The sequence below is a fragment of the Musa acuminata genome, chromosome BXJ1-4 (genome assembly GCF_036884655.1).
Source record: "Musa acuminata AAA Group cultivar baxijiao chromosome BXJ1-4, Cavendish_Baxijiao_AAA, whole genome shotgun sequence".
NCBI classification, from domain to species: Eukaryota; Viridiplantae; Streptophyta; class Magnoliopsida; order Zingiberales; family Musaceae; genus Musa; species Musa acuminata.
In genome coordinates this window covers 4,093,562-4,120,730 of record NC_088330.1, presented here as the reverse complement: position 1 = coordinate 4,120,730, position 27,169 = coordinate 4,093,562, and the positions used below count along the sequence as shown (strand labels likewise).

The following is a 27,169-nucleotide window of genomic DNA, read 5'->3' as shown; positions in this document are numbered from 1 at the left end:
GAGAGATTTGATTCACTTGGTTTTTTTGAACGCGAATTACGTTACTCTATAACACTATTTATTAGTCTCATATTAAAAAATTAAGATAATTAATTTAATTTTGATGATGATACTTTTATTTTAAATATGGATACTTTTTATTTTTATTTTTAGGAAAAAAAACACTTTCTCAATGCACACTTTATTACTTGTATGTCATTCTCTCTCTTCTATCCTTTCCTTTTGTCTCTCTCCTCTTCGTTGAATACTATTATTTATTCCTTGTTGCCGAAATGACTTATTATTCTTTTACTTTTTTTGTCTTTTATGTCTCTCACTCTCTCTCTTGTCATCTTCTCCTTTTTCTTTTGCCACCATCCCATTTCTTTCAGAAAAGAATCTACGTAGAATTAGAGTCAAGTGATGCTTGCTGTTTAAATAAAATAAGTAAACAAATAAATAAATAAATAAATAAATAAAAAGACGGCTCAAATTCAGTGAAGCCAAATTGGGCTATAAAATAAAGCAAAATGTGTTGATGTGATAGTTAATATAAGTCAAAGATTTGTTACATGTTATTGGGAAATTAAATGATTTTGTTGTACTCATTTCCTTTCTTCTGATCATTTAAAAAATAAAAAACTAAATAAAATTATTTTTTTTAATTTTTATAAATATCTTATATATATATATATATATATATAATCTATACACAAAAAAAAAGAGACAAATGTTCGTATGAGAGGATATACTGGATTTGAGTGGCAATAGATAATTCAAGTATCTTTTAAATTGATTTTATGTGATAAATAATATAATTTTCTACATATATATAAATAAGAATTATCGAAGTTATCGATTTTTTATAAATATTTTTATTTATTGATACTTGATTTTTTTATTATTTTCAATTTTTCTCTCCCTTCTCGACAAAAATAGACTATATGAATCCTATATTATCTCAAACTCCAACACAACTCAAGCAAATCTCTTGGCTCCAACTATGATTGATGGACTATTCTTTCAGATTGATACTTTGCTCTTTGCATCGACTTAGATCTTTCGATAACAGCCAAAAAGTAAGGTGCTATTTGGATAGGCGGGTGCAAACTCTGGCATCCTCGTACACCTTACCGGGACGACAGTAGTAGCCCTTATCAGGAGCACAATGGCTGTCCTCGGAGCAGATGCACAGCCCTTCCAATGCGCAACCCTCCCTCACTATCGTCGTCGTCCCCCTCACACCGAGAACCTGATCCGTCCATTCGCTGGAGAACAGTTCTTGGGGATCATAGGCATCCTTCACCCGCAGGAAATCTTGGGCCTTCACGTACTTGTTGATCACCCCATCAAACGCCAAGTTTCTGTTCTTCCCCCAGTGCGGGAGGCCGCCATACTTGAACAGTGCCATCTGCTCTATCTCTTCTAGCACGTCTTCGTGGAGTCTCGGGGTCATCGGATCATGGCTCCTGTAGTAGGTGATGTCAAAGTCTATGGCGTCCTCCTGCTTGCCGAGGTAAGCGGTAGAAGCCTTCACGTAGCGCATCAGGATGCCGTCGTACAGCTCCACGCCGCACAGCGCTTTGGGGTTCATGTCCCTCAGCTTCTGCACGTCAAGGATGAAGTCCTTCGCTTTGGACAAGCCGATGCTGACCGCGGTCTGGTGAAAGAACTCTCCCTTGAGCCTGGAATCCCAAGGGCAAGCGGTGAGGAGAGCGTCGCGTGGGCTACGGATGCAGCTTCCCGAGGATTGAAGCCTGTTCTGGTTGCCGATCACCGGGTAGCCCGTGAACGATAAGCCATCGTTCGTCAGTCCGTAGCCACCGAGCGAGATCAAAGATGTGGTGAGCTTGGAGTCCAGGCACTTCCCCAATGCGTTTCCCTTTGCTTCCAATTTCTCCTCTTCTCGTGCGTTAGAAAGAATCACAGACAGCGTTTATGAGTGCTCTCAGATTGACATGCATGCAAATCTGATCCACGTTCAATTACCTGCCAATCTGTTAACTTCTATTGCTAGGGTTACAGTGGAACGAAACCCTGTAAAGTCGAACAGGCCATTGCCGGAAGCATTGGAGGGGACTCGATCGTCGATGCGGTAGATAACTTTGCTGTGGCCCGGGTACCACGCCATGTCCGCGAACTCATGCTGGTTGCCGAAAGTGACAGCCATTTCTGCAAGATCTGCGTCGTCGTATTTTGAGAATGTGATGGACCTCTTGAACAGCGGCTGCAAAGCCAGCGTTACCTGACACACGGCACACGACTCACAGCTTCTTTCATACGTAATCTTGAGCTGCACTCATATCTGATGCAGTTCGAGTGAGCCAGCGTACCTGCGAAATAACTCCGAGGACTCCGAGCGAGACCTTTGCCGCTTCCATGTCAGGGTGACCCACCTCCAACTTCCGAACCATGGCGTAGCCCTCTGCGGCCGATGCCGGCGTCACCAACCTGATGCCCACCACGTACTCGTGGACCGCACTCCCGTTCCCCCACGCCGAGCTCCCGTGCGAACCAGTCGACAGCAAGCCGCCGATCGTCAAGCCCCACCAGTAGGGTGTGTAGGGTAGCGCTAACCCGGACGCCGCTGCTGCCTTTATCAGGTCCTCCAGCATCACCCCGCTCTCGACCGTGATCGTCATCTTGGCGACGTCGGTGCTCACGATGTGGTTGAGGTCCCGCGTGCTGATGATGAGGCCGTCACTGCCGCCGGGGCAAGCCAGCTTCGGGATGCTGTGCGCGAATCGCGTGGCGACCTTCATCTTCCTCTTGGAAGCTGCTGCTTCGGCCACGGCCTTGACAAGCTCCGCCTCACTGGTCGGATACACGACATCGCCAGCCGAGCATACGGATCGATCGGGGAACGCCCCGTAGGCGTTGGTGACGGTGCAGTCGGAAGTGCCTGACGAGCACTGCACCGGATCGGGTGGAGGACTGGAGTTCACGAGATAGATCCATCGGAGGAGGCAGTGCAGCAAGAGACCGGCCCTAACTAGTCTCCTAAACCCTTGCATGATGAACCGAGCTGTGCGAGTACGAAGCAGAGGCTTCCCCTTAAGTAGACGATGGCGTGCACGCAAATTCTATGATGACTACATTAGTGGCGCTTCCACCTCGCATACTGAGAACAGGTGGACGAGGTCCTCCACCGATCCTAACACTGTGCTGTGTTTGGGAACACAGTGCGAGAGAAGACAAAGGATGAGTGCAAGTAGCATCTGCTATCTATCTGGGTTGACGATTGTTAGAGTCATCTTCTCTGAGGTCCGACAAAGTATCTCCTCATAAGGATTGATTAGTATATGTGCGGCAAACTATTTGTCGCTCTTAGAACAAGTATGGTTTAGGTCGAATGCCAGTGAGCTCTCCAACTCATGTTAGAGTGGGTTGGGAGCTTCCCACCGACAAGTTGGATCGCTTTATATCCTTTGTTATGCTGCACTAATATTGTCCAATAGATCTTATTGCTGGATCGTCTTCTTTTCGAGCAACAAACAGCAATGCGCTATAAACGTGGAATAAGGAAACTAATAGAAGCTTGGATTAGAACGCTGACCTCCAAAAGCAGTAGAAGAGAAGCAGCAGATCTAAGAAAAGAAAGAGTACAGACTCAGGTGGATGACAGGATCTTTTGGAAGTAGAAGGTTTCTTAAGATCTCTGGGGATTCTAAATCTCCGGATATTACTATTTGATGCTCAAACAACACTCGTTCGCTAGCTTCCATTGAATCATTATGTGCAGGCCGGATTTTATTAGTCTTAATTCCATGGACATGGTTTCGAGCATATCATATTAATGTTCGGGCACTAATTGTAAGAAGACAACAGATGGGACGAGAATAGAGGCTTCGGAGAGCAAGAACAAATCGATTAGCAACAACCACAGACTCTCACTTGTGTATTAGCTGCCCTATCACTCCGGCCATAGGGAGAAGAGACAACGGTAGCACAAGCAAACGTGTTTACTGATATGATCCCTATTCTCGTGAAATCATTATATTTACAGGTAATTCTTCGCTCACAACCAACAAATTGAAACCAATTTAATTATCGGAAACACACTCTTACCAGATTCCTTTGTAGGAATCTACTGAAGCGGGTTATGATATGTGTTGGTGTAAACAACTTTAAGCCGTGGCCTGGGGGCCGACATGGCTTGATTCGGGTCCGAATGATGGGGGATCTTCTTGGGACGACCCTTGAGACTACAAAAGACCGACTGCGGTGGTCCGATCGCGAAGGGGTCATCATTTCCTCCGAGAGGGGGCTCCTCGTCTGGGCGTTTAGTGGGAGGCCTCTGTCTTCGCACCTGCACATAGGTCGGGTCGGGAGAGCTTGACCTGACCCCTTCGACGATCAAGTTAGTGAATAGTCAAAGGGGGTTTTTTGGTTGTCCTCCCTTCTTTCTTCCTTTTCTTCCTCGAAGCGCGAGGGTTTTTATAGTGAAGGTTATCATTGCCTGATGTGCCCGCTCGTAGGGAGTAGGATCGTACTTCCGGTAACGTCTGACATCGACGTTGGCGTGGCGTGAAGGATCGAGCCTGAACAGGATGTTAATGTGCCTCGGTTGGCGTTCCAGTCAGCGTTGACCAGATGCTGTCAAGTTAACAGAGGCGCGAGGCATCATCTGAGGCAGCTGACGTCAACCCGAGTCTTATCGTCATTATTACCCTCATCAATATGTATGATAGCAAATAAGATTTCGTCAACTTTACGAGAAAATCTTATTGCTTTGTTGAAGAAAATCTTCCATATTAATCTGTATAAATAAGAAAAACATATCAGGAATACAGGTTCTTCTATCTTTAATTTTTATCTTCTATCTTTTCTATCAACGAGAATTTCTTACTTTATATTTAGAGATATAAGATACGAATATTTCATGTCTTCGAAGGGTTCTAGACATTATAAAAACTAGAAAAACAAAAAAGTCGGATCAATTGCCCATATCACTTGCCATCACTTGAATCCATGACGCTAACTGAGACTCAACCATCAAATGTATACCTTATTGCTTATATGTATCATCCTCGGAAAAATTGAAACTATAGCGATCTCATTAACCAAACAAAAGAGGCTATTCAAACTACATTTTAAAGGATAAACCGTCGATATTTCGGCAAGAATGACATTAAATTCTTTTGTTTTGATTCATTATGATCTACACAATTAAATTAAGCTCTCAAGTCTAGACTTGGAGAATTTAATTGCACCATTGGCATACTCTTGCCGTTTGTAATTTGAATCTTCTTCATAATACGCAAAGAGATGATTATAGAAACACTATAATCCCCTTTAAGTCACTTTCACTTGATGGGAATCACTCTCGAGGAGATTTGGGTTAGGAAAAGTTTGACCGGATCCAACTATTGTCAAAGTTGTTAATGGGATTGACTCCAACCATCATTATATCCAATAATTAATCTAATATACTTAGATTAATTCTTAAGTTAGGATAACAGTAGTTAATAATTTGTTAAGGTCTAGTAAATTGACCTATTGCTCGATCCAATTAAGCTTATTATAATTCGATAATTGAACCAGATTAATTATTTCTCCAAGATAAGTAATATTATCGGTACTTAACTTAAAAAGTTAACAATCCTATGTGTTTTTCTCTTAATTTTCTTATATCATCTTAGTTTATCATAACTCGTTGACTTTTAAGTTAAGTAATATTATCGATACTAAATTAATAGATTCATTATTCAATCTAAAGTACTATTCATCATGTTTTAACCAATAAATAAAAAATGACAAATCTTTTGCTCGATGCATTCTAAACTTACTCTTGTTCCATCCTAAATCACTTCATTAGCTCGTCTTCCATCTCATTCATAGTAAACTAGGATTGAAAAGAAAAACTACTAGTGGTAGCACACCCTTAAGTTTCACTTCTTGGTTCTCCTTATTTTGAACCCATTCATTAGATTAAAATGCACCCCCTACTATAGTATTAATGGCCCATCCTAAATAAAAAAATAAATAAAAAAATAATAGGTAGCCACATGACTTAACCATGATTACTAATATGAAATAATGATAAAGTACCTAAATAAAAAGTCAATTCTATTAAGGAATACTCCACCACAAGGTTTTTACGTAGCAAATCGTTGCTCAACAACCACAAATTCAAAAGCTTGTAATTGTTCACCATACTGGCTTCTTAGTACCGTGTCTACTCGTTTTTAACTGGCTTCTTGGTATCATACCCTTCTTCTTTTTTCTTTTTCTTTTTTTTTTCTTTTTGGTTATTTATAAAATTATTTTTATAACTAGTATATGTTGAGCTCAAAGCACCTTAGGAGGATTAACCAATACAAATGAAAGTTAGAAATACAGTATTGATGAGTTTGAGTCAAACTAGTCAATGTTAGTATATATAAGATCAAAGACACTAATTCAACCCAAAAGCACAAACTTTAGTATTACCGATCAAACTTGTTATATATTGACTCTCTCAATCTTTAGCAATATGAGATTATCATCTCAATCTCTTTTTTTTTTTTTTATCTCACACATATGAATAATTTTAACATTTTTCCCTATTCATGTGTTGATTGATTAACTTCCTCTTATCATTTAGGATCGATCCACCCAAATCAAACATATATCCTCTCAATCTCCTTTTTTTATCTCACACATATAAATAATTTTAACATCTTTCCCTATTCATATGTTAATCGATTATCTTCCTCGTATCTTTTCGGATGATAGGATCGATCCACCCATTATGATGACTCAAACCTTTTTTCTTTTAACTCATCCTAATCAATTTTTATCCACTGAGTCTGATACCATGTTATAAATATAGTAATAATGAGTTTAAATCAAATAGGTCAATTTTAGCATATATATATAGGCACTAATTTAATCAGAAATATATATATATATATATATATATATATATGAGATTAATGATATTTAATCTTTAATGATATGAGATTATTCTCTCCATGGATCTCTCATTTATCTCATCGAGTATTAATATTTCTAATAAAAACATAAAGTTCCTTGGAATAAGAAGCTCATTTTCTAGGTTACCATGAGGAGAAGTATCAAGAAGACCTTGGCTTGCATCTTGGTAACACCAATATATTATAATCTAACCTTAGGTCTCGTAAGCATAAAAAATGAATATGGTTGTCTCAACTATTCACAATGGTTCCTCTAAAACTTTCTTTCAAAAACTTCCACATCCACACTACAAAGAAGATTCATGTATTTCTAATGAGAACATCAATCATTAACTCTTTAGAATTCCATATGGCTTCCTAAAAGGTTTGGTAAGTGCAACAATACTGTGTCTCGATGTCTTATTTAAGAAATTAATTACATAATTTGATTATTCGGTTAAAAAATTAATATCATCCATGAATATTATATTTAATTAAATATAAGATGATCTTAAGGGACTCGAATCTAAAATCTATCGACGATATTTTATATCGGATAATCAAAATATTCTAATTCTTTAGTCATAATAGGGTATGATAATCTTCTCATGCCTCTTATGGCTTGTTTAATCATGGCAATGTAAATTAACTGCATGTGTTTTTATGCATTTTTACAAATGAAATGAAATGAAATTTACCATTTATTTATCGATTTTTGTAACAATATATATATATATATATATATATATATATGGATTTTATGTCATTAATATTGGACAGGAATCAAGCTAACAAATAACCTTACAAAAACTATGTCTAAAGCTTATAGCTACTCCACAAATAAAATAAATGTTCAGATAAAAGATGTGATATAGTGGTAGCTTTTTGGTCTTCAAATACAATAATGTTACTTGTAATGTGTGTGCTGCAATGATGTCATTTTTAACCTTGAAATTGCATACCATTTTTCTTATCCAAAATTAGAATTATTAATAATTATATATAATACAAATCTAAAATATTAAATCGATAATATCATCAACCAATACTACAAACATAAACACTAGTGGTAATTACATCGAACCATATCGATTTTAATTTATTTTTCATATCAGACATAAATATTATTTTAAATAAATAATAAAAAATAAGTTAAATATTTTTTATATAAATTATATTATTAATGTTTTATTTTGATTTTTTTTTATGCATCCGATCCAATAATTGAATCGAAACGATCAATTTGATAATACGGTCCGACATATACGACATAAAGTTAAGAGTATTCACGTACCGTATTCTCTCATGATATGTATGTATCTCAGGTGGCGCTGACGCATGCGTGACGTGTGGGCCCGTAGATGACGTCGGCATGGCATCACGTTACCCGACGAGCCAAATAGGGGTGGAAATGGTTGTCGAGGAAAAGAAAAGGAAAAGCAAGGAGAGGAGACGAAGGGCAATTTGGTCGATCGAGAGAGAGAGAGAGAGAGAGAGTGGGTCCCGCGATAAAGGTAAAGGGTTCACGCCGGGGAGGATGATGATGATGAAGACGAAGAAGAAAAGAGGCGTCCTTAACGAATCATGGAGGGGAGCCCCCACCGAGATCATCATCATCATCACCATCATCATCATCATCCCCGTAGCACGCATCCGGACAGCATTAACACTGCTTCTCCTCCGCCCTTTCCACTTTTCTTACTTACACACATTCTCCGAGACATCATTCACGCTTGCCACAGCACGCCTCAACCCTCTCTCTCTCTCTCTCTCTCTCTCTCTCTTTCTCTCTCAGAACGCATCTTAGTCGAAAATGAAAGATGATTTGAATGATTCATTTATGTCTAAGCATTTTGAATTAATGATTTATACTCAATAAATTTAATTTTTTTAGTTATACATACCATCAAAAATCAGAAAACTACTGATCGGCATAAATTGATAATTATTTTAAGAAATATTTTAAAAAGATTAGCTCTCGTGATCATTCTCTTAAGGTAAAAATCTCATTTGATATATTTTAAATATGTCAGCCAATTTAACTCATTTTTTGTAAGTCTCTAATTTGCTTCTTTTTTTTTTTTTGGTTGTGGAGAGCTTCACTTTTCGATATTTCTGTATTGCTTCTCAGACAAAGTTGGTTTAGGTTTTTGGTCTATTAATCTCTTTTCACAATTTTCTCTTTTTTTGGGTTTGATTCAAAACATTAAGGAATGTTTAATTTAGTATTTGATAAAATATACAAAATTAGTAAAAATTACTTTGAATGTACCAAAACCTAAAATTAAAATTTATAACTGATCGTCACTTTAGTCACGTAGTTAACATAACATCTCGATACTATATAATCGATACATCATCGACCTCGTCCCCCATATATTATTAATTGTATTGTAGCATGCATATGTCTCGTAGATTCGATATAACATGATTATATTGAGGTTGAAAAATACACATAATCGCTTTTAACATCAATGCACATCTAAGGGCACAACGTACTATAATCATTTTAAAATTATTTTCTATCGTTGCCAATGCTATATTTTAAATTTTAAATATAATTTGATATTCTCGGAAATATCAATTTCAAATATCCTATGCTGAAAATTAATGGTGAAACAGTGAAACCAAACCCGCAATGCTAAATATCGATGGAAAATTAAGTTGACTGTTGACTCCTCCGGTCGTCGGGTCATTGTTTGACATAACGAATTCGAAGGAAGTGATAACTGACAACGCCGAGAAGGTTTCCCTAAACCGACGTATAAAATATTCTTGACCTATTTCACGGTCAAACCCCAACACAGACGAATTCTATTTGTTTACGAGGAAGACTGCACCACCCCACAGTATTCCAGTCGAAGCCTGGACGAGCAGTCGAATCGGCTGCCCCACCCGAAACCAAAAAGCGAGCAGAATGGATTGCACACCGCCGATGCATATGATAAAAGAGACAAAGGCGCATGAAAATAAAAAGCGAAAGAGACAGTGTACAGCAGCGCATTCCCATTCTGCAAAAGAAAAGAAGACGAGTAGGAGGAGGTGATGTAGAGGAAGAAGAAGAAGGAGAAGAACAAGAAGAAGAACAAGGGATTGAGCATGCATGAAACCCGAGCACGAGATCATCTCCCACCGCGCTAACCCAATGATGACCACGGCGCAGGCCCTGCTCCCCATCCCCGCAGCATTTCCACTCCTAAAAAGAGACCTCACTCCTCCCTCTCCTTTTATCTACCCTATCTCCATCCACACCACCACCTCTAGCGCTGCTGCCACCTCCGCTCCCCCGCCATGTCCGCCGCCACACGCACCGTCGCCTTCCTCTGCTTTCTCCTCCTCGCCACCGCGGCAGCTGCCGCGGCAGAACCGCTCCCTGTCGTCGCCCTCCTTTCCCTCGGCTCCTCCCTCCTCGACCCCTTCTCCTCCCTACGGGACTGGTCCTCCTACCCTTCCGCCAACCTATCCGGTGAGCCACGGCCGTGGTGCTTCTGGACGGCCGTCACGTGCGACGCCAGCGGTGGGATCACCGCCCTCGACCTCTCTCGCAAGAACCTGTCCGGCTCCATCGCCGTTGAGATCCGCTTGCTCTCCTCGTCCCTTACCCACCTCAACCTCAGCGGCAACTCCTTCGGCGGACCCCTCCCTCCGTTCCTCTTCGAGCTCACCCGTCTCCGGACCCTCGACATCAGTCACAACGACTTCAACTCCACCTTCCCGCCGGGCGTCTCCAAGCTCCGCTCTCTCTCCCTCCTCGACGCCTACAGCAACAGCTTCGTAGGCCCGGTGCCGCGCGGCATCACGAAGCTCCGCCAGCTCGAGCATCTCAACCTAGGTGGGAGCTTCTTCGAAGGCGGTATTCCTCTCGGGCTCGGCAGCTTGCCGCGGCTTCGTTATCTTCACCTCGCTGGTAACCTCCTAACCGGGAGGCTGCCGCACCAGCTCGGTTCGCTGACACTGCTCGAGCACATGGAGATTGGGTATAATTCGTACCAAGGCGGCGTCCCGCCCGAGTTCGGGAGGTTGACGAATCTTCGTTACCTTGACATCTCGTCGGCCAACGTCTCCGGCGAGTTGCCGTCTGAAGTCGGCAACCTCACCCAGCTCGAGTCGTTTTTCCTCTTCAAAAACAGGATTTCCGGAAGAATTCCGGCGAGTTTGTCCGATCTGAGAGCTCTCAAGGTGCTCGACCTATCCGATAATCTTCTCTGCGGCCAAATTCCGTCGGGCTTGTCGAGTCTACTCGACCTCACTTTGCTCAGCCTCATGAACAACCAGCTCTCGGGCGAGATTCCCGCCGGAATCGGGACGCTTCCGAATCTACAAGCGCTCCTTCTGTGGAACAACTCGCTCACCGGCGAGCTCCCGAGGGAACTTGGCGTGCATGGTAGGCTGGAGAAGCTGGATGTGTCTTCCAACTCGCTCACCGGTCCGATCCCGCCAGGTCTCTGCTACGGGAACCGGCTCGACAGGCTCATCCTCTTTTCGAACTTCTTCGACTCGGTGATTCCGCCATCACTCGCTAATTGCACGTCCCTGTGGCGCATGCGCATCGAGGGGAACCGCCTCGTCGGCCCCATACCCACGGGCTTTGGCTCATTGCCTAACCTGACCTACATGGACCTCAGCAGCAACAGCCTCTCGGGAGGCATACCAGAAGACCTGGGAAACGCCCCCCGACTGGAGTACTTGAACGTCTCAGGCAACCCGCTCCTGACGCCGCTGCCCAAGTCCATCTGGAGAGCGCCGAGTCTTCAGATCCTCGTGGCTAGTTACTGTGGATTGAGCGGCAAGATACCTGACTTCGATTCCGGCTGTCGGAACCTCTACAAGATCGAGCTGGAGGGTAATGAGCTCAATGGGAGCATCCCCGCTGACATAGGCCACTGTCAGAAGCTCCTAAATCTGAAACTGGACCGAAACAGACTTACAGGATGCATTCCACTGGAGCTGGCGCAGCTCCCATCAATAGCCGACATCGATCTCTCTTGGAACTCACTTGCCGGTACCATTCCGCCGGTGTTCGACAATTGTAGCACCCTGGAGAGCTTCAACGTTTCCTTTAACCGTCTCGTCGGTGCCGTCCCTTCCGCCAGTGCCGTTCTCGGGAACCTCCACCCGTCGGCATTCGCTGGAAACGTTGGTCTCTGCGGCGAGCTGGTGGGAAAGCCGTGTGAGGTCGAAGGCACGGCTGCCCCGCAGCAAACCGCTCGGGGTTCGGCAGGCGCGGCGATCGTATGGATCGCTGCTGCAGCGGTGGCAGCAGGGTTGGTCGTTCTGATACTCGGAACTCGGTGGACTCAGCAAAGGGAGGAGGAGATCGACGAGGAGCTGGGACCCGGGCAGTGGCGGATGACGGCATTCCAGCGTCTAAACTTCACGGCGGAGGATGTTGCAGCCTGTGTGTCGTCAAGCGACCAGATCATCGGGATGGGATCGACGGGGATTGTGCACCGCGCGAAGATGCCTAGCGGAGAGGTCATAGCCGTAAAGAAGCTCTGGGGGCCGCAGAAGGAGGCGGGGAGGCTCATGAGGAGGAAAGGCGGCGTGATGGCGGAGGTGGAGGTGCTGGGATCCGTGAGGCACCGCAACATCGTCCGGCTACTAGGCTGCTGTACCAACAGGGAGGCGACGCTACTGCTGTACGAGTACATGCCCAACGGGAGTCTGGAGGACCTACTCCGAGACCGAAGCAGCAGCGGCGGTGGAAAGGGAGGAGCGGGCTGCGGCATGAGCTTGGACTGGACGACGCGGTACCGCATAGCGGTCGGGATCGCGCAGGGCATTTGCTACCTCCACCACGACTGCAAACCAGTGATCGTGCACCGCGACCTCAAGCCTAGCAACATATTGCTGGACGCGCAGATGGAGGCACGGGTGGCGGATTTCGGGGTGGCAAAGCTCATACGGACCACCAACCAGTCCATGTCCGTCATCGCTGGATCCTGCGGCTACATTGCCCCCGGTAATGAATCAACCCTTGTCGCATCCAGAGGTATCCGATGATTGCAAGCGCTAAACCTTCTTGTCTGGCTTGGGTCTACAGAGTACGCGTACACGCTTCAGGTGGACGAGAAGAGCGACATATACAGCTTCGGCGTGGTGCTGATGGAGATGGTGAGCGGGAGAAGGTCGGTGGAGGCAGAGTACGGGGAGGGGAACAGCATCGTGGACTGGGTGAGGGGGAAGATGCTGAGGGCAGAAGGGGGAGGCTCGTGGGAGGTGCTCGACCAGTCCGCCGGTGCGGGCTGCAAGGATGTGATGGAAGAGATGATGATGGTGCTCCGCATCGCCTTGCTCTGCACCAGCAGGAACCCCAAGGACCGGCCATCGATGAGGGACGTGCTCTCCATGCTCAGAGAAGCAATGCCCAACAGGAAGGAGGCGGCCATCGCCGAGCAGCAGCAGCATCAAGGCCTCGGTGGCAGCGCTTCCCGGCTGCAACAGTGACGCGGAAGATGTTTGTGTTTGTGTAGTGCGTGTATTCTGGTTTTTGTTTTTCTTTATTTCGTGGGTTCTCTCTACAAACCAATCACCGTGAAATATTAACTTCTATTTTCCAATTCATATGGCTAAATTCAAGTTAATATGTATACATGCAAACCATCCTAACATGCCACCCTCTGATAAAGCCTACGTAATGAAGTTATAGAAGTGTTTTAGGGACCGCCATAAATAAATTGAAGGAATAATTAAGTGATTTAACCACCGGTTAAATACGTTATATATATATATATATATATATATATATATATATATATATTCCCCCCTAATACAAGCTATCCGACACGCGCTCGGAGTCCATTCGTTGTGGTCTTTCGCTCGTGGCTGGGCCTAACCACCGTCGGGCGCTCTCAAGTCCGCTTAAGCGAAATTTGAATGCCATAAATATGTACATGGCACGTGGCAAGCTCGTGCACGTATACCATCGAACATTCTCTGCTGTTCTGTGCTTAGCCTCGCAATCGGGCGGAACGATAAGGCGTTGCGTCTCCCGCTGAGGAATAACGATGGCGACGTTGGCTTCCGCCGCCAATGCCATGACCACAACCTTACGGTCATCGGCGCCGAAATCCAACCATCTCTCCGAGGCATCGTGCTGTGTTCTTCTTCCTTCGACGGATGTTAGTGCTGGTGTGAGGAGGCAGAGGAGGAGGGCTTGGCCCTTCAGCATCAGGGCGAAGCTAAGTGGCGGAGGAGAGAACCCTTTGCAGTACCGGAAGCTCGGCGATTCCGATCTTCACATTAGCGAAATCACGCTGGGAACCGTATTTTGCTCTTACCGCTGTTATATTGTTGTGCCCTTTGCCCTTCCAAAATGTGTAGTGTTTTGTGTTCGCCCGTTCAATTTGAACCCCGATCGGAGTTTTCGTGTCGATCTTCATATGTGTACGGCCATTTGAAAGTCCGAATTGATTCTTCTTCCGTAATGTGATTTAGTTTTGAGCGCCAAACCGAACGGAATTTAATTCAGTCCGAATTGATTCTCCTTTATATATTTCTTTTCCTGTTGAAAATTTCAACATCATGGTCAGATTGGCATAAAGATATGCTACTTAATATATCGTTTGTCGCATGTTGTTGCTGTCTTAGATGACATTTGGGGAGCAGAATACAGAGAAGGAGGCCCACGATCAGCTCAGTTATGCATTCTTGCATGGCATCAATGCCTTGGATACGGCGGAGATGGTCTATTATTTTCTTTGCAATCACTTTAAACATTTGCAGTGAATATTTCTATCAGCAGATTGATTATGTGTAGGTCTTTGTTGCTAGTAACTATTCTTTAGAATTGAGGTCTAAAATTTTGTGGAAGAGAATAATGATGTTTGATAAATTCTGCTTCATCCTCTGGAGAATTTGATTAAGGGTGTCATTGCTATAGTGCCATGGTCATTGTTATCTTTTTACAAAGATAAAAGTAATGGTTCTTTCATGTGTAACTTGTGACGATAAACACTTTATTAATGCTGTAGCTTGCAATGATCCTTTTTCATTAACAGAAGAACGAGTTTTGACTTATCATCACAGAAAGGAAGCTGAAGAAACATAAATTCTTATTCAAACATGGAAAAAATAGTGCCCAACTTTTGACTTGTGAACCTGATGCCTTAGTGATCCTATCTGGATGAAAATAAAGAATAAGCACTTTAGCTACTTGCGTTTCTTTTTCACACATCACCTTTGTTTTAACAACAACTGCATACCCATCATATCTTTCTTGCTCTCTGATCTAGTGCTAGGAATAAAGCAGGGAAAATATTGATATTGGTTCTCATGAACCAAGTCTCTTTGCATGACTTACCACCATCTTGGCAGTGAACATTATTCCATTTATATTGTTTTTAGATACTAAATTTACTGTAATGTTTTTTATGCTAAAATGATGAGCTTGATGTCATGATAGGTTGCAGAACTGAGTAGGTCAAGTTTAAAGTTAGATTTGGTTATTAGCAAATCACCAATGAGTAGAAGGCCATATGATATAATCTTAATCTGCAAACAACATGTTGAGTTGATGTGCTGTGAACGTAAAAAGTTTAATGTTGATATTTGATTTGATTAGCGTAGATTACAATTTTATAAGTGAAGGAGCAATTATATGATCATATCTTGATGTGCAAGGAAGTTGGGTTGCTTAAAAGGTTAAGCTAGGTCCGTGTTGACCTAGTGGCAATTTATGAAGTAACTTGATGTAAATTGCACTCCCATCCATCTCTGTGGTTGGTTATTAGTAATTTAAACTATCAGTATCTTCCAGTAATTCTTACTCAAGTCATGCAGGAGACAATTAGTCTCTATCAAAATAACCATAACAAGCTCATCATGATTAATAAGATTAAGTGTTGCCATTTTATTAGTGGTGTGCTCAGGTGTACCATTGATACTGGTTTGGGAAAAGAGGAAAAAAGGAGAGGAGGGAGGGAGGGAGGAAACTGATAAAATTGACCTAATAATAACATTTTTTATATGCATATGTTGTGTTCTTGTTGTTGTTGTGGAGGAATTGTCACCGTTTCTCTCAGCCTGGAAGGAATTGGTGTGTGGTGGTTGATAAGGGCAAAAATGGCAACGCGCCACGTCAGCACGCTAGGTGGACGCACTGCCCGAGGAGGCAAGCATTGATGCCGACTCGACGTGCGCCGACGTCACCAGCCCTCAGCCAACCACCTCAGCTTTGACCCCGTGCGCTCGGCCGAGGCACAGGAGCACATCGACCGAGGCTCGCCCATGCCCTGCGGCAGCTCGGTTCTCCACGCAACCCCAGTGGCAATGTCAGACGCCACGTGAGGTATTGTCCTGCCCTTGCAAGCGGGCACATCAGGTAACATCAAACTCATCTATAAATACCCCGGAGTTCTAAACGAACAGGGGAAACACTTTGAACACACTTGATTACACTTCTTCCTCCCAAAACCCCCTCCACATCTTCTAACTAGATCGTCGGAGGGGTCGGGCCGGGAGCTCAGGCCCGACCTGTGTGCAGGTGCGAGACGGTGTCACCTCTTCCCGGTGCCGCGGCGGAGCTTCTTCCCGACCCGAACGACCGATCCCGACCGCAGGGAGACCCCGAGGGACGTCTTCCCGAGATCCCCGACATCCGGACCCCAGAACCGAGCCGCGTCGGCCCCGAGGCCACGGCTCAAACAGATGCCCTCCGTATCATTTTGGCACTAGAGGAAGGGCCCGATGTCGAGGGATCCTCAGGCTGATCCCGACGACCTCCCCGCGACCTCTGAACGTGGCTGGCGTTCATTCGACAATCCTGATCTGTTTCCGCCCGAGGACGCTCCGAGCGTCCCCTCGCCGGTGTCATCCGAGGCCTTTCACGACCTCTCTCGTTAAGTCCGAGCTCTGACGGATATGGTGCAAACCATCATCCCGCTCGTCTTCCAACCGACACCCCCACTTATGACTCAGCCGTTACGGCAACAAGAGCCGCCCGCTCGGGCCCACATGACGCTTTCGGAGTCTTCCACTTCCCCTCGGGTCAGACCGACCCCACTCGGGGATCCAGTAAGGACAAACCCGAACGGCCGCCCGGAGCCCGAGGTATTATCTTCGGAATCAACGGACTCCCTGCGAGCCCAGCTATGCCTTCTTAGTCAGCGGCTCGACGAACTAGAGAAGGAGCTTCGCAACTCAGAGGGAGAGCCCGGGGTGGACACACACCGAGGATCTCCGTTCGCACCAGAGATACGAGATCACGCCGTTCCCCCGGATTTCCAGCTCCCTTCTCTGGACGCATACGACGGCGCCACTGACCCAGCGGACCATGTTGCCGCTTTCCGTGCCCAACTAGCGCTGCATGGGACGTCCGACGCTTTAATGTGCAGGGCGTTTCCCACGACCCTGAGGGGTCCAACCCGCATGTGGTACGCCGGCCTGAAGACCGGAACGATCAGTTCCTTCGGCCAACTCGCCAAGGACTTCGAGCTCCACTTCGCAGCCCATGCCCGACCGAGGCCCTCCGCGGCACTACTCCTCGGACTCAAACAAAGAGAGGACGAGCCCCTCTCACGTTTCGTGGATCGCTTTACCACGCAAATCCGGAGCTTACTGGACACTCACCCCTCTTTGTTGGTGCAGGCGTTCATGGTAGGCTTGCGACCTTCCAGATTCTGTTGGTCCCTCGTAGAGCGACCCCCCACCACAGTACAAAATATGCTCCAGCGAGCCAGCCGGTACATTGCGGCGGAAGCTTGGGCGACCGCAAGAAAGAGGAATGACTCTGGGCGACGGGCCCCGTAGCAGCGGTCAAGCACCCGCGTTTGCTATCCGGTGTAATCCTCGTGCCAGGAATCTAGCCCCTTCCTCAGTCTCTTCCAAGCGAAGGCTTCATGATTGCCTGATCGCCTCTCGGCTCACGGTTAGCTCAGGTCTAACCCCCCTCCTTTTTGCATTCACACGGCTCGCCCACACTCTGCCGAGCTCCCCTTAGAACGGCCTGCCCGCCTGAGCGGTGTCACTCGGCCGCAGCTTGCCTGCGTCGAGCTTCTCGGTCATTCACTGTCGAATTCACCTCAGCGCGGCCTGCCCGCCTGAGTTGTCTCCTGGCCCGAGCCTACCTCCTCGGACGCATGGCCCTCGCGACCACGCCTGCGCGGTCAGCCCGACGCACGTGCTACTCGGCCGCATGGCCCTCGCGACCACGCCTGCGCGGTCTGCCCGTCTGCGTCGTGCTCCTCGGCTCTTCGGCTTTACGCCACCCGAGACCACACCTGCACGGCCCTAGCCCGCCTGCGCCGTGTTCCTTGGCCCCATGTTCCCGAGACAGACCTGCGCGGCCTGCACGCCTGCGTCGTGTTCCTTGTCCCTATGTTCCCGAGGCAGACCCGCGCGGTTCATCCGCCTGCGTCGTGCTCCTCGGCCCCTTGCTCCCGAGGCACGCCTGTGCGGTTCACCCGCCTGCGTCGTGCTGCTCGGCCCCCCGGCTCCCGGGACACACCTGCGCGGTTCACCCGCCTGCGTCGTGCTCCTTGGCCCCCGGCTCCCGGGACACACCTGCGCGGTTCACCCGCCCGCGTCGTGCTCCTCGGCCCCCTGCTCCCGAGGCACGCCTGTGCGGTTCACCCGCCTGTGTCGTGCTCCTCGCCCCCGCGGCTCCGATCTCCCCGAAACTGCGTCCGCACGGCCAGCCTACCTGGAGACAGAAGCCATGCATCGGACTCCCCTTGCGTGACAACCAACGCATAGCTCCTTTCGGGGGGGGGAATATGATAAGGGCAAAAATGGCAACGCGCCACGTCAGCACGCCAGGTGGACGCATTGCCCGAGGAGGCAAGCATTGATGCCGACTCGACGTGCGCCGACGTCACCAGCCCTCAGCCAACCACCTCAGCTTTGACCCCGTGCGCTCGGCCTAGGCACAGGAGCACATCGACCGAAGCTCGCCCATGCCCTGCGGCAGCCCGGTTCTCCACGCAACCCCAGTGGCAATGTCAGACGCCACGCGAGGTATTGTCCTGCCCCTGCAAGCGGGCACATCAGGTAACATCCAACTCATCTATAAATACCTCGGAGTTCTAAACGAACAGGGGGAACACTTTGAAGTTTGAACACACTTGATTACACTTCTTCCTCCTAAAACCCCCTCCACATCTTCTAACTAGATCGTCGGAGGGGTCGGGCCGAGCTCCCGGCCCGACCTGTGTGCAGGTGCGAGACGGTGTCACCTCTTCCCGGTGCCGCGGCGGAGCTTCCTCCCGACCCGAACGACCGATCCCGACCGCAGGGAGACCCCGAGGGACGTCTTCCCGAGATCCCCGACATCCGGACCCCAGAACCGAGCCGCGTCGGCCCCGAGGCCACGGCTCAAACAGATGCCCTCCGCATCAGTGGTCATGGGTCGAAGGTGGAAGTTTAGTAATAACATGGGAGAGAGATAGATTGAAGCCTTAGTGTCATATTCTTTTTAGTGTGTTTCAACTGATCTCAGTTGAGTTCAGTCAGGTTTTTGTTGACGTCAGCCAAAACTTGTGAATCTTATGTGGTTTGTTTATTTTTTTTTTATTTCTGCATCACACATTGATAAATAGACTGCAGTATGGGTGGCATATAGCAGGCCAGTACTTGAATAAGATCTCTGATCATAAGCCACATTGTATTTTGTTATTTCACTCTAGGATTTTGTGTGACATTTTCAGTTAATTATCATATTAATGGCAGATTAGTAAGATTAAATTTTCTACTTTTACCATTGTGTAGTATCCAGTGCCACCAAGAAAGGAGACACAAGGAAGGACGGATCTTTATATAGGTAGCTGGATGAAGTCTAAACCTCGTGATAAGGTATCTGGTATATACACTTTTTTTTCTTAAAATTTAAATTTTGGTTTATTGAAAGAATTTTCTTAATATACCTTTTCATTGTTTTGGTGATATAAGCCCTTTAGCCTCCGAGAGAAGTTTGGGGAGATAGTAGAGATACGAGAGGAGAATAAGGAGGAGTAGAGACAAAGATTAAGCAGAAAAAGGAGATAAAAGGAACAATGGAGAGGATAATATTGATCAAGGTTTGTCATTTTGAGTATCTGGACTAGTAAGGGTCCCATCTCTAAGCCGGTGTACCAACACATGGTACATATATGCAATACCAAGAAAAGGGGACAAGGGAGGAGAAAGAGAAGGAGGATATGAAGAGGAGGTGCAAGCAGCGGGTGGCCGTCAAGAGCGAGGTGAGCGTAAACCTGGTATGAACTGGTACTGAGCCAAATTCCTTGGTCTAGCATTGGACCATAAATACCAGATGGAACCATCAGTATGGATGAAAGATGTTGGTGTGTGATGGTTTGTGAATGTTGGAGATGGAGTTATTCTTGAGAAGAGCTGGGTTTGCTTTGGGCCTTATAATTTTAGACCAATTAAACTGTTTAAACCTATTAAATATGGTTCATTTGTTGCCAGCTTTTTGCATACAAAGTTGTTGCTGATTTCCTGTTTTTGTCATTATATGAATGCTGTAGCAAATTTTCTCCTGACTTAATTGTGACATTTGATTTCATATATATATATAAGAAAAATAATCCAGAAATTCAAATTTCTTTGTAGAAAATAATTTGAGGTATTTAAAGTCATCCAATCCAAAGATTGGGCACTTTGAGTCATACGTTTGTTCTTTCTGTAGGTAATATTGGCTACTAAAGTTTCTGGATACTCTGAGCGATCAAGTTATCAACGAGAAAATGCAAAAGTTTTGCGTGTTGATTCTGCTAACATAAGAGAGAGTGTGGAGAAGAGCCTTAAGCGGCTGTCAACTGACTACATTGATTTACTTCAGATACACTGGTCAGCCTTTCTTTTGTCAGTGATTTACATTCTAATCTGATCTGGGCAGCCAGACTAAATTTGGTGATTTTGACAAATTTCTGGAATCCATAACTTTCAGTGTTTATCTAATTGGATTTCTTGAATATAAAATTCTTTTTCTGGATAGGCTTCTAATTTAATGTTGCATATTTCTTTCAATTAAAACTATATTAGGTTATGCATGTTCTGTTAAAATTTAACTTTGGAAGCTTCTTTAACTTCTGGATAACACTTTTGACATTTTTTTGATGATAATAAAAGAATACTTCTGACTTCTTAAGTGATGTGAACATATGATTTACATTAGCTTGATTATTGAGAGGTCGGCTGCCTCTCAACAAATGACATTATGAGTTACAGCTTCAACGAGTCTGTCACAGTGTAGCATCATATTTGTGCTCCAAACACTAGACATCGGCACTTGCCGAGAATTTTTCGTTCTCACCTCTTACAAGTCGGACTTATTCAACAAAACATGATTGTTATTTTTTTCATTTTTTGACTTCTAGTGTCTTTTACCTTTGTGCTTGTTCTTTTGTTTAACATTATTTTACTGCTGAATAATTTTTGCTAATAGAGAAATGATTTTCAATTGACATCAATATTTTAATTATTTAAAACTTTACTATCTGATGAAATTAACACAACAAAGAATTTGATCCTTTGAAGGTGAATATATTTTATTCTTCAAAACATTCGTTCTCTCAATTCTTTCTTAGCAAATAACCTATAGGACTTTTTCCTATGCCCCCCCTTATATCGATATTTTGAGGATAAAAAAATGTATCATGAAAATGGTTAAAATTAATGAATTTGGATTGTGAATTTGTTTATGATTTGTCGGGAGATCTAATATATCTCGGAAGTCTTCTAGAGAAGGGACCTTTTACTCATTGTCCCATATTACAAATGGCTTTTCATAAGATGAAGTCACCAGATCTGTTTCTGTAAATATATTTCCGTTTTTTCTTTTATTTTGTAGCATTTGAACCTTCAGATAAGTTGGCCGATGGTTATTAATTGAAGATGGATATGATTAAATATGCTCTTGTTAGTTTCATTTATGCTTTATATAATTATACCTATGCATGCTATATATAATTATACTTTTGTTTATATTTTCACTGATTTAACTTTTAAGCTTTGACGCTTGAGATTTTTGTAACACATTTTAGGCCAGATCGCTATGTACCATTATTTGGTGAATTGACATATGATTCTGCAAAATGGAGGGCGAGTGTGCCATTTATTGAACAACTTCAGGCCTTCCAGGAGCTTATAGATGAAGGGAAGGTAATATTTCCTGACTAACATTAGGTTCAACATAAAAACTCTTCGATCGGTCTTACTTTTATACTAGAATGGTCAAGTATGTGGTATAGAATATAGATTTATTACTGTATATCATGGAATTGCTAATGAGCATAGAGTTAGGGCAGGAAGCTAAATCATGATTGGCATCACCAAAAATGAAGAACCAGAGACTTTTGACTCACCTTCTTTTACATCCCCATGTATCATTTACATGAGTGCTTTTGGGCAAAGGTGTTTTTGTGCTTCCAACCTCACATTTCTCACAGCTTGATATGTTATCGAACATCTCTTTGTTGCTCCCATCATGTGTTCATGACAATTAAAAAGTTCAAGGTTTCTCGTCTGCAGGTTGGCATATGCTTCTCATCTAGATCCTGTCCTTGCTTGAACCCCATCCTCTTTTACCTGTCCCTGCTTGAACCGTATCGTCTCTTATTCTCTCCATCTTATTACTCACCCTGTCACAATTTTTGTACATGGGCAGCTAAGAAGCAGTATTGCCCAGAGAGAGAGAGAGAGAGAGAGAGAGGTAACTGTAGAACCCTAAAAAGACAAATGAACTGACTGGACCATCTTAAAAGAGATGGTCCGCATCCCGACTCATGCTCGAGTTTGTAAAAACCGACCAATAAATACTGGATTCGACAAAATAGCATTCTATGGTTATTCTATTGTCATAATGTATATATATATATATATATATATATATATATATATATATATATATATATATATATATATATATATATATGTATGTATATATCTTGCAGTGCCCGCCATCCGCCCACTACTTGTGACATCCACTGCCTGCTGAACTCAGTATTCCTCCTCCTCGCTCCTCTCCTCTTCTTCTCCTCCTCATACCTTGGTACATGCTGACAGACCAGACCCGTATAGGTCCACCCATGGACTGATACCAGTCTGATACCTGGAAACACAAACCTTGAGAGTAACTGACATTGATCTGCACTTTTTTAACATTTCCTTGCTCCTCTTTGTCCTACCATCTATTTCAGAATTTTGCCAATGCCAGTTATCATAATTCTTTTGTCAATGTCATTCCTCAATATATTGTTCTTGAAACACTGAGATGATGACAACTTAAGGTTTAAACGTAATATTCAGGCCACTGAATAAATGGTGAAGTCTTGCTAAGATGAGATCAATTAGGGGGATGTTTTGTGAGCTAAAATTGCATTTCTGGTCTTAGTAAAAAAATAGCTACATTCACCCTACCACCCCCACCTCCCCAAGAAAACATGTGTGCACATGATACGAGGATGAGTGCAACCAATGAATGTCCAAAATGCAGAAAACTTATCAAACATGGTTGAAGCCATTGATTTTGTGAACTTCTAATATGATAAAATCCTATGATAACAGCCAGATCCATGTCTGCGAGCTTGCATTTCAATTTTCAAATCAAGCAAACATTTCACCTTTCTCTAATCAGTTATATGAGAGATCATGAGCTTAATACTAGTTTTCATGGTTGAGAATCTTCACAAGCTTTTAAAGGTAATTTGATTTTTTTTTTTCTAGTGAACACCCATTTGCATAACTAAAATATGGTATTTGTTGGTGCTCATTCTAGTTTATGGATCAGCGCCTTGGGTGATTGAGTTCTTGTGGAAGCATTTTACTGTGTTGAAGACGTATCTTACAGCATTCATCACTGTTAAACTGACAAATTTTACTTCTTTATTGCAATCTAAGTTCAGGTTTAATCAGCTAAACCTTCTAATTATGCCATTGTGAACATTGTGTTGTGTGGATTGAACTGTATTTTTAATTCATAACAAGATTTTCTAGTTTTTGGCATCTCATGTTTACCTTCATGTCCCAGGTGCGTTATATAGGAGTTTCTAATGAAACTTCTTATGGAGTAATGGAGTTTGTGCACGCTGCAAAAGTTGGGGGGCTTCCGAAAATTGTCAGCATTCAAAACAGCTATAGTTTGCTTGCTAGGTGCCGATTTGAAGGTAATTCTTGTTATTTGCATGTTTAACTTGTAGTAATTCTTCTGAATGTAAGAGAGATTTTCTTTTGTTCAATTATATATAATCACCAAAATGCATAGAGTACAATGGTCATTCTGCAATCATGATTATCTAATGCTCAGGACACCTTTACCACAGTGAGTCAAACAATTTCTTATCAACATTTTAAAGAATCTTTCAAATTATAACTCCTGATGGTCAAGCCACTATACAAGGACTTTGCACCGTCACCCTAGCAAGTTACTTCTAGTGACGAAAGCCTTCTTCAGCACTTAAAAAAACCTTTAATAGTCTGACGGTTTGCAAAGTTAAGCCAGCTGCTCTCTACTACAAGTAGAAGCACCAAGTGTACAGGACTGCAATACCAAGTAAACTTCCCCATAAAACACAAACATTAACCTTGGAGGCATTTTACCCTGAAGCTACAATCTAGATCTTTAGCAATACAACATAAATAATTGAAGGTGTTAGTTAGCTTAGCTGGTAAAGATTTTGGCAGATCATTTGAAGGTCCTGGGCCCAGATCTGCCTTCACAACTTACCCTCTCTGTAAACAAAAAATAAATAAATAATTGAAATATGTGCAGCAAACTCTCCTACCAAAGCAATCATCATTTTGGCCAGGCTATATCTGTGAGCTATCTCCAATTCAACAGCATTTCTAAACTGACTTCTGATTGCAATGAAAACCAGCAGTCTTTATTTCTTCATGGAAAGATCAAGTGTTCAAGATTCCAGTAACCAGAAACCATGACTCCAAGTATATACTCCAAATTTCCAACTTAATTTATTCAATTAAGTTCCTGCCACAGCCTTGAACATCTATCCAATTGATCAAAATTTCTTATGAATTATCCAAACTGTACAGTGGACAAATTGACTAGAATCATTTAACACTCTTGGCCAACTTAGGTGAGTTGGTTGTAGGGATAGAGAAAAGATTGGATAGGACACTATCCACTTGAGAAGCTGGTCCTGGTGATGAGGTTGGTGTTAACGTGTTTTAATAATTAGGTTTTCATCTAGTAGATTGTCATAGTGTGGCCAAGTGACTGTAAAGTCATTATTGGTTATGTCACATATCTAGTCATCTGTGGCAAAAGAAGCTGTAGTCAAGGAGGGAACAATGGTATATAAGTAAGTTTTTTGTAAACATGATGAGGGATTCTCTTGATGAGCCACTAGGAACTTGCGAAACAATATACCTTCTAATTCTCAGCTTATATCATGTAGTATTTGGCTATAGATTTGATCTAAACCGATAATATTATAAGGTTCCATTTAAAGTGATGCCAGACAAGGATGTTTTGATGGTGCATAATTCATGACTTGGAGAATCCTTGTTCATGGAGGTTTCTTAGAATGTGACTGAAAATGAAAAACTCAGATGAGGTGTCACAGGAGATCAATATTTTGTCATCGAGGGTTTGAAGCTGTAGGCAGGGGATTTAACTTATCCATGATTCCTTGATTTTATAATGAAAGATCAATTTCAAGGTCCTTAAAACTTGACTGAAGCAGCCTTGTTATCAAAGATGGATTTTTAGATCAGCAGCAACAAGAAAAATAATCAAAGAAACAAATAAGATGAACAGGAAACTAGAAGGCACTTTTTGAATTAAATTAACAAGCGGATTAAAGTTGTAAAGGTGTGGATAATAATCACTGGGAAAATTGAAAGCTAGGAACACTGAGGAGATAACGAAACCATCACTAAAGCATTTACCATGCTGTCTCCGATGAACCAATGCAATATCAACTGCAATTCCTGGGACTTCCTGTTTATCTTGCAGCAATTGATCCAAACTTTTCACTTACTCTTGGGGAACTCTGACTAAAAGTGTATTTTTATTGATAAAACCCTTTGGTTTACTGATCTTTTTCTAGGTAACATTTTTTCCCTGAATTGTATACAGTTCATGCATTAAATTATCTACCACCAGTTAACCACCCTTGTCTCTAATATCTTCTAAGCCATTCTTATTCTGAAATTTTTATCACATGAAGTAAGATATCAAAATTAGGGCATCATTCTTTCCAGTACTGGTATTTTTGGTGTGGGACCATAAGGTCTCTGCTTCCACATTGTTAGCAGGTGAATAGAACGAACCACTTCATATTAACCTTACTCATGCTTTTATTTCCAAAGTTATATGACCTTTTCTAGTCGACCTCTAACTTTTATTTTTTGCTTATTTCACTGTAAATTTATACTCGAATTGTTGCTTGGGATACTTTATCAAGACCATAAGTGAATTGACTGCTATAATACCACAATTAAGTTTTTGTGGCATAATGACAGCTTAGTCCAATGTAGCTAGTTTCGTGGTGTCCATCTTAAAGTTTAGTCAATTCAATAAGTTCAGATCATTGAAAACCTTATACCTCTAATATTATGTGCTGCAATTTCTCAATACGCCTCTAATATTATGTTCCAGTTGATCTTGTGGAGGTATGCCATCCAAAAAACTGCAACATTGGGCTTCTTGCATACTCCCCTCTGGGTGGTGGTACACTCAGTGGTAAGTATTTAGATACCAACTCTGAAGCTGCTAAAAGTGGCAGGCTAAATTTATTTCCCGGGTATATGGAGAGATATAATAGATCATTAGCAAAGGTACGCCCATCGACAATACAATGTTTTTTTAGTGTACTATTGTAGTAATAAACAATTTTGCAGGAGAAATTTATAGTGTTGTCTCTTTTCCATGATTCTAAGCCTTGCCTCCATGTTTTCCTTGTTATTTCAGTTTATTTAGCTTTGTTATTTGCTATACACAACTGTACTGTTCAGTTTGGTCAATGTTGTACCATATTTCATATTGCAGGTGGCAACTGAAAAATACATTGAGCTTGCCAAGAAGCATGGCCTTAGCCCTGTCCAACTCGCACTTGGGTTTGTGCGTGACCGCCCCTTCATGACCAGTACAATTATTGGTTCAACCAACATGGATCAGCTGAAAGAGGATATCGATGCATTCAGTACAGCACCACGGCCCTTGCCACCCGAAGTTGTAGATGAGATTGAGCGTATTTTCAAAATTTACAAGGACCCAGCAATTGTTTGAGTTGGTGTCGCCTAATAATCTTCTTTGAACTGCCTCGAACTGGCAACCTTGTTTTTCAACATACTGAATGATCAAGCAAACCATGAAAAAGTAATTTTATCATTTA

At 43.3% G+C, this 27,169-nt stretch overlaps 3 protein-coding genes across 3 annotated transcripts; 2 read left to right on the top strand and 1 right to left on the bottom strand.

Moving 5' to 3' along the window:
* Positions 1 to 983: 983 nt before the first annotated feature.
* Positions 984 to 2,993, bottom strand: LOC103981555 (probable L-gulonolactone oxidase 6). The gene is made up of 3 exons (XM_009398307.3): positions 2,313 to 2,993; positions 1,969 to 2,224; positions 984 to 1,881 (listed from the first exon to the last, which is right to left on the bottom strand). Exons 1-3 carry the CDS (start codon positions 2,991 to 2,993, stop codon positions 1,067 to 1,069), a joined length of 1,752 nt encoding a protein of 583 aa, XP_009396582.2. The 3' UTR covers positions 984 to 1,066.
* A 6,878-nt stretch (positions 2,994 to 9,871) lies between these two features.
* LOC103980626 (leucine-rich repeat receptor-like protein kinase TDR) lies at positions 9,872 to 13,439 on the top strand. Its single transcript, XM_009397074.3, has 2 exons — positions 9,872 to 12,837; positions 12,919 to 13,439. Exons 1-2 carry the CDS (start codon positions 10,167 to 10,169, stop codon positions 13,320 to 13,322), a joined length of 3,075 nt encoding a protein of 1,024 aa, XP_009395349.2. The 5' UTR covers positions 9,872 to 10,166; the 3' UTR covers positions 13,323 to 13,439.
* A 360-nt stretch (positions 13,440 to 13,799) lies between these two features.
* On the top strand, positions 13,800 to 27,169 carry LOC135642410 (uncharacterized). Its single transcript, XM_065158544.1, has 8 exons — positions 13,800 to 14,140; positions 14,466 to 14,561; positions 19,581 to 19,664; positions 20,500 to 20,660; positions 21,857 to 21,974; positions 23,842 to 23,977; positions 26,434 to 26,612; positions 26,824 to 27,169. Exons 1-8 carry the CDS (start codon positions 13,883 to 13,885, stop codon positions 27,061 to 27,063), a joined length of 1,272 nt encoding a protein of 423 aa, XP_065014616.1. The 5' UTR covers positions 13,800 to 13,882; the 3' UTR covers positions 27,064 to 27,169.

What these genes read in the sequence shown, in the direction of transcription:
- LOC103980626 (XM_009397074.3), top strand. Translation starts at nt 10,167, where the DNA reads ATGTCCGCCGCCACACGCACCGTCGCCTTCCTCTGCTTTCTCCTCCTC. An exon ending in CTGCGGCTACATTGCCCCCG is followed by an intron (nt 12,838 to 12,918) that starts GTAATGAATCAA and finishes TTGGGTCTACAG; the next exon opens with AGTACGCGTACACGCTTCAG.
- LOC103981555 (XM_009398307.3), bottom strand. Translation starts at nt 2,993, where the DNA reads ATGCAAGGGTTTAGGAGACTAGTTAGGGCCGGTCTCTTGCTGCACTGC. An exon ending in TCCTCGGAGTTATTTCGCAG is followed by an intron (nt 2,225 to 2,312) that starts GTACGCTGGCTC and finishes GCCGTGTGTCAG; the next exon opens with GTAACGCTGGCTTTGCAGCC. An exon ending in AGAAGTTAACAGATTGGCAG is followed by an intron (nt 1,882 to 1,968) that starts GTAATTGAACGT and finishes ACGCACGAGAAG; the next exon opens with AGGAGAAATTGGAAGCAAAG.
- LOC135642410 (XM_065158544.1), top strand. Translation starts at nt 13,883, where the DNA reads ATGGCGACGTTGGCTTCCGCCGCCAATGCCATGACCACAACCTTACGG. An exon ending in AGTCTAAACCTCGTGATAAG is followed by an intron (nt 19,665 to 20,499) that starts GTATCTGGTATA and finishes TTCTTTCTGTAG; the next exon opens with GTAATATTGGCTACTAAAGT. An exon ending in AGCTTATAGATGAAGGGAAG is followed by an intron (nt 21,975 to 23,841) that starts GTAATATTTCCT and finishes TTCATGTCCCAG; the next exon opens with GTGCGTTATATAGGAGTTTC.